The sequence below is a fragment of the Somniosus microcephalus genome, chromosome 1 (assembly GCF_052327205.1).
Source record: "Somniosus microcephalus isolate GS21.2 chromosome 1, FLI_Smic_1.0, whole genome shotgun sequence".
Taxonomy (NCBI): domain Eukaryota; kingdom Metazoa; phylum Chordata; class Chondrichthyes; order Squaliformes; family Somniosidae; genus Somniosus; species Somniosus microcephalus.
Genome location: NC_140987.1, coordinates 163526849 through 163539593, shown reverse-complemented (window position 1 = coordinate 163539593; position 12745 = coordinate 163526849). Strand labels below are relative to the sequence as shown.

At 38.7% G+C, this 12745-nt stretch overlaps 1 protein-coding gene across 1 annotated transcript in view; it reads right to left on the bottom strand.

Moving 5' to 3' along the window:
- Positions 1 to 7186: 7186 nt before the first annotated feature.
- cdo1 (cysteine dioxygenase, type I) overlaps positions 7187 to 12745 on the bottom strand; it is a 29438-nt gene continuing 23879 nt past the window's right edge. The window contains exons 4-5 of the mRNA XM_085987076.1: positions 11391 to 11560; positions 7187 to 7647 (exon numbers count right to left, since the gene is read on the bottom strand). Coding sequence (XP_085843202.1) covers positions 7618 to 7647; positions 11391 to 11560 — 200 coding nt within the window. The 3' untranslated portion in view covers positions 7187 to 7617. The remainder of the gene's footprint in view (positions 7648 to 11390; positions 11561 to 12745) is intronic.

Here is a 12745-nt window from a genome sequence, read left to right as displayed (position 1 = left end):
TAGAGTGGATTGGGAAAATAGATTAAAGGGTAAGACGGTACATGATCAGTGGTGTACATTTAAGGAGTTATTTTACAACTTCCAAAAAAAATATATTCCACTGAGGAAAAAAGGGTGCAAAAGAAAAGATAGCCATCTGTGTCTAAGTAAAGTAATTAAGGATAGTATCCGACTAAAAACAAGGGCATATAAGGTAGCCAAATCTAGTGGGAGGATAGAAGATTGGGAAGTCTTTAAAAGACAGCAAAAAATAACTAAAAGATTGATTAAGAAAGGGAAGATAGATTATGAAAGTAAATTAGCAAAAAATATAAAAACAGAGAGCAAAAGTTTCTATAGTTATATAAAAAGAAAAAGGGTGGCTAAAGTAAATGTTGGTCCCTTAGAGGATGAGACCAGGAAATTAATGGTGGGAAACATGGAGATGGCAAAAACGCTGAACAAATATTTTGTAACAGTTTTTACGGTAGAGGACACTAAGAATATCCCAACACTGGACAAACAGGGGGCTCTAGGGGGAGAGGAGCTAAATACAATTAAAATCACTAAGGAAGTGGTACTTCGTAAAATAATGGGACTCAAGCCGGATAAATCCCCTGGACCTGATGGCTTACATCCTAGGGTCTTGAGGGAAGTGGCGGTAGGGATTGTGGATGCATTGGTAATAATTTTCCAAAACTCCCTGGACTCAGCAAAGGTCCCGGCAGATTGGAAAACTGCTAATGTAACACCCTTATTTAAAAAGGGTAGTAGGCAGAAGGCTGGAAAATATAGACCCGTTAGCCTAACATCTGTGGTTGGTAAAATGTTAGAGTCCATTATTAAGGAGACAGTAATGGGACATTTGGATAAACATAATTTAATAGGACAAACTCAGCATGGTTTCATGAAGGGGAAGTCATGTTTGACAAATTTGCTTGAGTTCTTTGAGGAAGTAACATACAGGGTGGATAAAGGAGAACCAGTGGACGTAGTGTATTTAGTCTTCCAAAAGGCATTTGACAAGGTGCCACACAAAAGATTATTACTCAAGATAAAAAATCACGGGATTGGGGCTAATATTCTGGCGTGGGTGGAGGATTGGCTCTCTAACAGAAAGCAGAGAGTTGGGATAAATGGTTCGTTCTCAGACTGGCAATCAGTAACTAGTGTTGTTCCGCAGGGGTCAGTGCTGGGTCCCCAACTCTTTACAATCTATATTAACGATTTGCAGGAGGGGACCGAGTGTAACATATCAAAGTTTGCAGATGGTACAAAGATGGGAGGGAAAGTAGTGAGTGAGGAGGACATAAAAATCTGCAAAGTGACATAGACAGGCTAAGTAAGTGGGCAGAGATTTGGCAGATGGAATACAATACTGGAAAGTGTGAGGTTATGCACTTTGGCAGGAAAAATCATAGAGCAAGTTATTATCTTAATGGCAAGAAACTGGAAAGTACTGTAGTACAAAGGGATCTGGGGGTCCTGGTGCACGAAACTCAAAAAGTTAGTATGCAGGTGCAGCAAGTGATCAAGAAGGCCAATGGAATGTTGGCTTTTATTGCTAGGGGAATAGAATATAAAAACAGGGAGGTATTGCTGCAGTTATACAAGGTATTGGTGAGTCCGCACCTGGAATACTGCATACAGTTTTGGTGTCCATACTTAAGAAAAGACATACTTGCTCTCAAGTCAGTACAAAGAAGGCTCACTCGGTTAATCCCGGGGTTGAGGGGGTGGTCATATGAGGAGAGGTTGAGTAGATTGGGACTCTACTCATTGGAGTTCAGAAGAATGAGAGGCGATCTTATTGAAACATATAAGATTGTGAAGGGGCTTGATCGGGTGGATGCGGTGAGGATGTTCCCAATGATGGGTGAAACTAGAACTAGGGGGCATAGTCTTAGAATAAGGGGCTGCTCTTTCAAAACTGAGATGAGGAGAAACTTCTTCACTCAGGGGGTGGTAGGTTTGTGGAATTTGCTGCCCCAGAAAGCTGTGGAAGCTACATCATTTAATAAATTTAAAACAGAAATAGATAGTTTTCTAGAAGGGAATTAAGGGTTTTGGGGAGCGGGCAGGAAATTTGACATGAGTCTAGGTTCGGACTGGTCATGGCCCTGTGGGTAGTGCAGCGGGCCCAGGGGCCGTGTAGCCTGGTTCTACTCCTACTTCTTGTGTTCTAATTCTGTGTTAGATTTCAGGAGATGGTTTTATTCCTGTTCGTGGCTGGAGTGGAGATCGCCTTTACAGAAGGTAAGTACTGTAGAAAATACAGGGACAGAGTGATCTCCTGGACGAGTTTCAATCGCCTAGATGGGTCGGAGAGGAATTCCCAGATTTTTTCTCCCAAATTGGCCATTGGGTTTTTTTGTCGGGTTTTTCGCCTCTCCCGGGAGGTCACATGGGTTCGGGTGGGATGGAGAGCGATAGAAGATTTGAGGTTAGGATCAGATCAGCCATGATCTTTTGAATGGTGGAACAGGCTCGAGGGGCCGATTGGCCTACTCCTGCTCCTATTTCTTATGTTAGGTCCGAGTTGGAATGGAGCGGTGAATTAAAATGACAGGCGACCGGAAGCTCGGGGTCACCCTTACGGACTGAACGGAGGCGTTCCGCAAAGCGGTCACCCAATCTGCGTTTGGTCTCCCCAATGTAGAGGAGACCGCATCGTGACCATAATCCTTGTTGACTCTGCCCAATCCTATTATTTAAGTGCCCTGTTACCATGTCCTTAATAGATTCTAGCATTTCCCTACTACTGTTGTCAGGCTAACTGCTCTGTAGTTCAGTTTTCTCTCTCCTGCCTTTCTTAAAGAGTAGGGCTACATTTGCTACCTGCCAATCCAAAGGAACCATTCTAGAATCTATGGAATTTTGGAAAGTGACAACCAAGGCATCTATCTCTATAGCCAACTCTTTCAAAACCCTAGGATGTAGGCCATTAGGTCATGGGGATTTATTGGCTCAGTCCTATTAATTGCTCCAGTACTACCTTTTTACTAATAGCTTTCAGTTCCTGATTCTCACTAGACACTTGGTTTTCCACTATTTCCAGGAAATTTTTTGTATCTTCTGCCATGAAGGCAGATGGTATTTGTTTAATTTCTCTGCAGTTTCCTTATTCCCCATTATAATTTCTCCTGTCTCAGCCTGTAAGGGGCCCACATTTACTTGTCCCTAATCTTTTCCTTTTTACATACCTATAGAAGCTTTTACAGTCTGTATATGTCTCTTGCTAATTTACTCTCATTCAATCTTCCCTTTATCAATTTCTTGGTCCTCCTTTGCTGAATTCCAAAATTCTCAGGCTTACTACTCTTTTTGGCAGCATTATAAGCCTCTTCCTTTGATCTAATACTAGCTTTAACTTCTCTTTAGCCACAGTTGGACCACTTTTTGTGGGAGTTTTTTTTGCCTTAAAGGAATGTATGTTTTGTTGCAAATTATTTATTAATTCTTTAAATGCTAGTCATTGCTTGTCCACAGTCATACCTCAATGTAGTTTCCCAATCTACCTTAGCCAACTAATCCCTCATACCTACGTAGTTTGCCTTGTTTAGATTTAAGACCCTAGTTTCAGATTTAACCAAGTCACTTTCAAACTCAATGTAAAATTCTATCATATTATGGTCACTCTTCCCTATAGGCCCCTTTACCACAAAGGTTATTAATTAAAACTTTCTCGTTGCACAATACTAGATCTAAAATAGCCTGTTCTAGTTGGTTCTCAACATACTGAGCTGGAAAACTATCTTGCATACATTAAACATTATAAACATTCTCTAAATATCTGTACTAGGAATTGCAGCGAGACCACCCATTACAATGCTGTATTTTCAGATAGCAATCACATTGCATTCTCTTTGTAGTTATATACATATCCACAAGTTTATTTTGAAATAAAATGCGAGTGTACTTTATTGCTGTTAAGCTAAAGACTGTTCTGATCCTCAAAATGTCCTATCCAGCTAATGAATCCTGCAACAAACTTTTGAAAGCAAAAGTTAATTTTAGACAAAACAAAAAATCAAAACCCAACCATAACAGGCATTTTTGGAAATAGAGTCAGTCGTGTAGTTGAGCAGGATGTTTGACCAATTGTTACTGTTGCATGGAAAGGTAAGGTGCTGGTTTCTGGCCACAGTTCTCCATGTGGTGAGTTACTGATCCCAGCCACATTGTCATAGATAAATGCTATGCAAAGATTTGATTTGGCCACAGGGCAGGATAAACCTGGAGGAAGAGCAATCCTTGGCTACATGTAGAAAAACAAAGCTACAAAAATTTCTCTGGATGATTTGGTCTCGTCTTCAGTGTCAGGTCATTCACAGCTCAATCATGAGTAAAGTTCAAAAGCATTTTTATTTAAAATAAACATCCCTGAAAAGTTACAATAGCAAAATACTGCAGATGCTAGAAATCAAATAGAAAATGCTGGAAACACTCAGGTCAGGCAGCATCTGTATTTTTCTCTCCACAGATGCTACCCGACCTGAATGTTTCCAGCATTTTGTTATTCCTGAAAAAAAAAGTTACTTCATTCCTTACCACTTTCATTACTCCACCTAAATGTTATGCAATGAGCAAGGCAGCATATGCCAGCTGGACACATTCTTAAACTGATGCCATCTTCAAACAGCACCAATTCATGTGTTGAAAAAAGAACCAAAATACATTTCTACCATTGGAGCAACCAAACAGGATCATGGCCAAAGAGTCAAAGTTTAGTTTTCAGATTTTAACCCATGAGTGACAGCATCAGTATTTGACTTGAATACAAACTAGGTGCCCAGGCTCTCATTGGCACAGGGTTGGGAATACATTAGCAGATTGCACTTTTTGATCAGTTTGTTATGGAGCAGCATGATCACATTTCAATAGGATTTCTCAAATATTTGCAACAACTTACTCCCTTGTAGACTGATTGCTTTGCAAGCAGTCATCTCAAAATAAAGCAAATGTTGAAGCAATTGGATCGTCATTTAGTTAAGATCTTAACTTTTCAAATGTACAAATTCTTCAAATCAGAATGATACAGCATCGAAAGCGGCCATTCGGCCATCATGCATACTCTTGAATGCTATCCAATTTGTCCCACTTCTCTGCCCTTCCCCATTGCCCTGCAATTTTTTCCTCCTTGCAAGTATTTATCCAATTCCCTCTTTAAAGTTACTATTGAATCTGCTTCCACCACCCTTTCAGGCAGTGCATTCCAGATCATAACTTGCTGCATAAAAAACTCATCTCACCTCTGGTTCCTTTGGGAATTACCATAAATCTGTGTCCAGTGGTTACCAATCCTTCCGCCACTGGAGTTTCTCCTTATTTACTCTATCAAAACCATTCATGATTTTGAACACTTAAATCTCCTCAACCATCTTTGCGCTGATAACAACCCCAGTTTATATGAGTGTAAAAGTACAATTACATCCAACATCTGATATAGTCTATATCTCCTGTTAATAGGCTCATTAGCTAGTTTAAGTGCTACTTTCTGAATTTATTCACTACAAAGGCCAAGGTCAAGCCAGATTAAAATCCTTTATGGTGTGATTGTGTTGCTTTTTACTAAACTGGTCTTGGTGACAAAATATTAGGCAATCACTCCAAGGGATGGGGACTCAATATTTAAGGCACAGAAGTGGCTTAATCCCAAAAAGTTGTGCAAGGCTGCATATTTGCCAAGCTCATTACAGGAGAAAAATATCAAGCAAAAACAAAAGCTATAAACTTTTAAGGTGGCTTAGCTTTTAATTTGCTCCTAAAACATTTCACCAGGCAACAACTATTGCAGCAGACAAGAAACTGGCTCTCGAACCTTAATAGTACTTTTGAGCCACCGAAGGGGCCTGGCTATCACTTGCTTTGACTTTACCCCTCCGCACCATTTACTGCTCTTTACTTGGCAACTCCTCAAGATCAAGGGTAAGGTTGGAAATTCACCTGGGTGGAAAAATCTAACTTGTCTCAACCAGTCCATGGTTTAATAGTGGTGCTCCAGCTCACTGACACCAGATGGAAGTTTCCAGATTAGAAGCTGGTTAAATGTTTCCACCAGTAGATTTTAACATTGTAGAGAACACTGAATTGATCTCCAAATTAGCATGTGCCCAAGGAAATTCTACCACTAGCAACACACCCTCCCTTTAGAAAATGATAGGAAAAGGCAGCTGTAAAAGCTTCCAATTTATTAATTTTTTAAAATTTCAGTTCAGTTTAAAAGGGAGCGAGAGCTTGGAGAGGGAGAGCTGCAACTACTGCATTTTGCATTCAGATGTGACCTGACTGCATCACAGTTTTCACAACAAAATTAATGCAATGTAACAGAACTGCATTTTTAGGTCTTTGTTCAGTTTCCAAACCCCACAGAAGGGTTGTTTCCATTCTAAATATGGCTCTTGCCTGCACTGATCTCATTCAATAGTAATCCCCTGCCGTTATCCTAATTGAACACAGTAATGTTAGTTAAATGTGCGTCAGGCATAGAATGGTGTACAAAATCAAATTATCCTGAACAGCAGCATTCTTAGAACATAAGGTCATTAAGCCTAACAACTGAATTGTTCTGTTTAACATGGCATTTTGTTTGTTTTCCATTAGCCAACAAGCACTTGATACAATTAAGAAATATTGCTGTAAATATTAAAAACTCAAGACATAAAAATGTTGATAGAAATTAAATTCACCCTTCAATGAATGCAAACTGCCTGCAAGCATTATTGTGAAAGCATCCATTTTCCACAATGTTAAGATATCAACCTACCCACCATATTCTTCAATTCCTCTCGAACTCATTTATACTGTCTGCTTCAATGGAGTTCTCTGGTATCCAAAAGAGGATTGTCTAAGGCAGCTTTTATTTAGGGGAGTTTATTTAGTGTATATAAGTTACTTATTACACCAATATGGATGACTGTACTATATTTGCATTACCTATACACACTAAATGCACTTTGTATACAGGAATTTCACGACGTCCATAATTTATTTATCTACCAAAATATCCAACATAAAACTATAATGATTTTTCAAAATATATACACATTTTAAAATTGCTTTAGACATTGTTAAATGAAACATCAGTAAAGGTTTCAAACCAACAGGTCTGCAATAAAAATCAGTACATTTACAGCTGTGTTTTGTTGCAGGAAATATATTGTATAATTTTTATCACATTACAATATGTAAGCTCCAAATGCCAAGAAAAGGAACAATACTGGCACTTTATTTCAGAATTGAATAATAATGTGGTAAACATTAGGAAATCCAGTTAGCATTAAAGTGGACAGTCTTCATAGAGTATTGGCACATTGTTACCAATGTACAGAGTGATAGATTTAATGAAACAATCAAACCATTTACCCCCACACCTGTCAAAAAAGTGAAACATTAAGACTGCCTCTATGTAAAAAGACTTCATATTTGCTTAATCAGACTCTTGCTAAAAATAATTCAGTCTAATGATTAAGTATTTAAAAATATACAGAAAAAAGTGGTTCAGATCAGAATTACACATTTCTCTTTTTCCCTCCCCCTCAAAAAAAGCTGAAGCAAAATGAGGACATCTACAGCTTCATGTGTATTGCAACATTACATGGGCATATTCAAAAATTCCACTGAGCTGGCCTGAATCGATCAGTTGTTTTCTTGAGAAACAGCCTTTGCCTGCAAGTAATAAAACAAAATTAGACAGTAACAACACTGCAAATGGCTATGGTTTTTCCTTTTATTCACAATGTATTGTGCAACACAAACCAACAGTAGTTTAAAAACTGCTGTTTTTTTTCAGGCTGAAATGGAGCAAAGTCCATTACCAATAGTTACTAAACACATGCATTTTTGACAAAACATAATTAAGGGGTATTTGATAGTCACACTGGTCTGATTAATGAGTAACCCAGATTTTAGGCATTTGGTCTGATTATTTAAGGTAGTTTATTTTCCACAGCCAAAATAACCACGATGAAAAGAAATCCAATACACCTTATAATCCAGTTTTGGACAACATAACATTTGTTGTGGCAAATGCAACTCCCTACAGAAATGCCTCAGCAATCCATGATTAGAACTAATTTTGTAGGGACAGTAGCTGGTGTAAAAGTTAATCTTATGCATCATTCTGTTGTGTTATTTAAAGTTCAACAGCACAATGCAAGGCACTGACAACACACACACTGGAGCCAGGAAAGCATAGTGAAGTTCAGAGTGCAGTGTGGGGGGTCACAATTTGTACTGCCTAGTCGATCAAATGAACACTGCCGGGGTCAAATGTTGTTTTGCAAACTCAGTTTGTTATAAGTGTTTTATCTTATTGTGGAAAGAAAGAATACTTCTTCCCCACCCCCCACATACTTTCCAATTACTCATTCACAACTGCAGAAGAAAAAAATGTCTTCATTGTACTGCTACAGATTCAGTAGCAAACAATAAGGCTTGCTGACAAGGGCCAGTTAAATATACAGGAACAAAAACAATTAGCAATGTGAACAATTTGCTGTTTTCATAGTCGCAAATATTCTAGTTTACTTACATGTAAAAATACAACATCACACCCTTACAAAAAGGCCAAGGCTAAGTACTTATTCTACAACTGCTAGAATAAGTTGCTCTAAATATCAAGATATGGTGTCTTAGAGTCCACGATGTGTAGCATATTTTAACACAGTATTTCCTAATCCAGCTTGGTCAAGAGCAGAAAAAAAAATTGGAATAACTGGATTAGAATGACTATGAAAAATAATACCTCTTCAATTTTTTGAAGAGGTAACAGTAGACAAGGGTAATGCAGTAGATGTAATTTATCTAGATTTTCAAAAGGCCTTTGATAAGGTACCACATAATAGACTAAACGAATAAAGTCAGAGAATGCAGATTGGATAGCTAGCTGGCTTCAAGGACAGAAAGCAGAGAGATGGGGTGAAGGATAGCTATTCAGAGTGGCAGATGGTGGAAAGTGGTGTCCCACAAGGATCAGTGCTGGGATCAATGTTGTTCACAATTTATATTAATGATTTAGGCTTTGGAATCAAAAACAATTTCTAAATTCACAGATGACACCAAATTGAAGGGGGGGGGGGGGGAAGGAAGAGAGTCAATACTGAGGAGGACTGCAACAAATTACAGGAAGACATTAAATAAACTTGCAGAATGGGCATATCATTGGCAAATGAATTTCAACACAGATAAATGTGAGGTATTACATTTTGGTAGGAATAGGGAGGTCACATTACTTGGAGGGTGAGAGTCTGGGTGGGGTAGAGGAGCAAGGGGATCTCGGAGTACAAATATACAAACTGCTACAAGTAGCAACACAGGTCAACAAGGCCATAAAAAAAAGCCAAGCATTAGGGTTTATTTCTAGAGGGAGAGAATTGAAAAGTAGCGAAGTTATGCTAAACCTGCATCGAACCTTGTTAGACCGTACTTAAGAGTACTGCGTACAATTCTGGTCACCATATTATAGAAAGGATAGAGAGGCACTGGAGAGGGTGCAGAGAAGATTTACAAGGATGATACCAGAAATGCAAGGGTATACATGAGGAAAGGATGAACAGGCTGGGTCTCTTTTCCCTTGAAAAAAGGCTGAGGGGTGACCTAACAGATGTCTATAAAATTATGAAAGGTTCCGATAGAGTGGATAGAGAGAGAATGTTTCCACTTGTGGGGAAGAGCATAACTAGAGGCCATCAATAGAAGATAGTCACCAACAAATCAAATAGGGAATTCAGAAGAAACCTCTTTACCCAGAGGGTGGCGAGAATGTGGAACTTGCTATCACAGAGTAGTTGAGGCAAATAGTATAGATGCATTTAAGGGGATGCTAGATAAGCATGAGGGAGAAGGGAAGAGAAGGTTATGCTGAAAGATGAGGAAAGACAGGAGGAGGCTCGAGTGGCACATAAACGCCAGCATGGATGAGTTGGGCTGAATGGCGTGTTTGTGCCATATTATCCTATGTAACAGTCAATGTAATGGATATCAGGAGGTTGCCACAGCTGTATTTTTCTGGCCCTCCTTATCTTTTTGGTGAGCAATTAATTAAAACTTCTGGTATAGACATGGCATACATTTTGATCAATTTGCTGGTAAATCCAAAATTGGCAATTATTCTTTCACCCTGTCAACACTGTTTAATTCAAATATTTACAAGGTCTTTAAACTCTGGATCATCCAACTCCCTCAGCAGGCCAGGCAGTTTCCACATATTCCTGCAAAGCAGTAAAATAAAATTTGCACCCCCATGGAAAACAGTGCAAGATTATCTAAATGTCTTTTCTGACATATACAAGAGTTAAATTAGCCTGTCACCTTCAATTCCCAAATGGAGGGGAAGACAACCTAATTAGTTTCAGTTTATACCGAAAAGGATCCCCATTCAAGCAGAAAATACTGCTAGATAATCTTACATCGGCATCTCCCAATTTGGCTCAATTTTCAGACTACTACTGAAAGACAGTTAAAGGTTCCACGTTTGGGAAAAGTTAGTTAAATGTTGGGTTTTTAAGACAAAATATTCACAGAAGCTAAAAAAAGAGCAGAGATCAGATGGCTAAACTGCTAATGAGTTAAGTTGTGATGTTCCTTCCCCTACACACTAATTCCAATATATTCATTTTATTCCACTATATTGCAGTAGTTCGATCATGTTTCAGTATAGTAAAGGTCCAATTATCTTTAACCAGTGGATCTTGGTCTCACTGTTTCTGAAGAACCAGAATGAGTCCTACAAAACCTCCAAACCCAATCCCACCCTGGAACATTGTATCCCCTTGCCTCAAGAGGGGGAGGAGTTACACCCAAAATTACACCAATTGATGCAACTATTTAACAAATTTCCTACCAATCGAACATGACCAAATATTAAAAATAGGTGTAAACAAGCAGAAATCAGCGTAAACAAACAATCAGGGCCCAAGAAAAGTGCTGAATTCACTATTTTTTAAAAATATGAAAATGGTGGTTTGATGGCTTGAAACTTTAGGCATAGCGGCCTGGAGTTTCTGCTCGGGTGCACGATGAAACCGATAAAGAACGGTTTCCTGTTGCGCCTAAAGTTCCTGCCTTCATTTCAAACCAGTGCAATAGCAGAAATGTGCATATATGACTCCTTAGCCTTTGGCGGGGGGGGCGGGGTGAAGAAAGGAGCAGTAATAATGAGCAGAGATGAGTTTGGCAGAAGGGATCAATAGACGAGCACAAGAGCAAGGAAATTGGGGCGTAGCATAATTATGTGTTACACAATTGCGCCAGAGTTTCTTCAATCTTAAGTCAGATATATGCTTTATGCCCAGATTAGATATGGAGTACAAATACACAGGAAATTCCACCAAGATTCCATTTAGTACTGGGCACAATTTCTTCCATTTACACAGTCAAATGGACTGGAAGATACACAATAGTTTACTTACCAGAGGAATTAATTCTCCATATTTGCTTGAGAAAGTAACACTCCCTTTCGTTTTGTGTCCAGTTCTTTGATCAAAGCAGTTGCAAGAGTCAAAGGGAGGACTATACAAGTGAAGGCTGACTGCCGCCTCTGTGTGACTCACATTTTCCACTCTGTGCAACCCAATTGAATCTAAAAAAGTAAAAAAACAGCATGTGATTTAAGTTTTTGTACCTGCACACTAATTGTTTTAGCTTCAAGAAAAATGGAAATCATGCAATTTACTCACACCTAGAATCAAATATACAACTTTTATTGATGTTCATTCTGAGCAACTTGAAGGACATTTTCATTTGTTGAAGAAACCCATTTCTCTAAACCTTCCCCCCCCCCCCCCCCCACCCAACCACTATAACAAAACTGATGGCCACGATGTTCCTAAAAATCTCAACTTGAGCAACAAACTAGAACTTGCACTGTCTGGACTCACTTTTCATCCACTAGCTTTACTTGGAAAATAATCTATTTCCTTATTTGTGAATCCAAAATTCACAAATAAGGAAATAGACTCCAACGTTTGTCAAATTGAAGGTTTGTAAATTTGCCTCTATTGGGCTGTCAATGTTACCCAAAAATGCACCAGTTCCCTTACTGCATAGTTTGATAAGTTTCATGCAGCAAAGGATTACTGGAACTTTATACTCAAATGTGAATCCAACTGATGCCAGAGGTGTCCTCACAATAGGATGCAAAAAGATTCAAGTACATCTACTGGCAAGTTTTACCAAATGAGCAAAGTAATAAGGCGCAGCATGAAATTCAGGCCATTGACATTCTGATCAGAAGACTAATGACTGCCATGGCATTGTGGGTTGGCTATTCAATTTAAAAAAGGGAATAAGCATTAGTTTCCTTTAATACCATTTTCAGACATTAGGAACTATGGCAGTTACATCCAACCGCTTAAATAATGTGCATGCTCAGTATTTCCAATATTTAAACTTTGTCTAATTTTAAGAGCCTAACTATGCTCCTTAAGACATTTTACTATGTTAAGGTGCTATATAAATGCAACTTGATGTTACTAAAGTTGAGAACACATTGTTCCTCCTTGAACAAAACATCTAATCAGTCTTGTTAAATATAGCAAATACAATGAAAGGGTGCAAGAGTGGGAACAACTAAAATTTACAGAGAACTTGTAGGAACATGTTGATCCAAAAAAGAAATTAAGCAGCCCAAGACCTCAGTCCTGCTGGTTGTATTCCAAAAAAAACAAGCTTATCCATTGTAAGCAAGGACTTCCATAAGGAATAACCAGCAAGCCATCATGAATCAGCATCTGCTGCTTAGTAAGCGTACAAAGCAGTGCTTGCA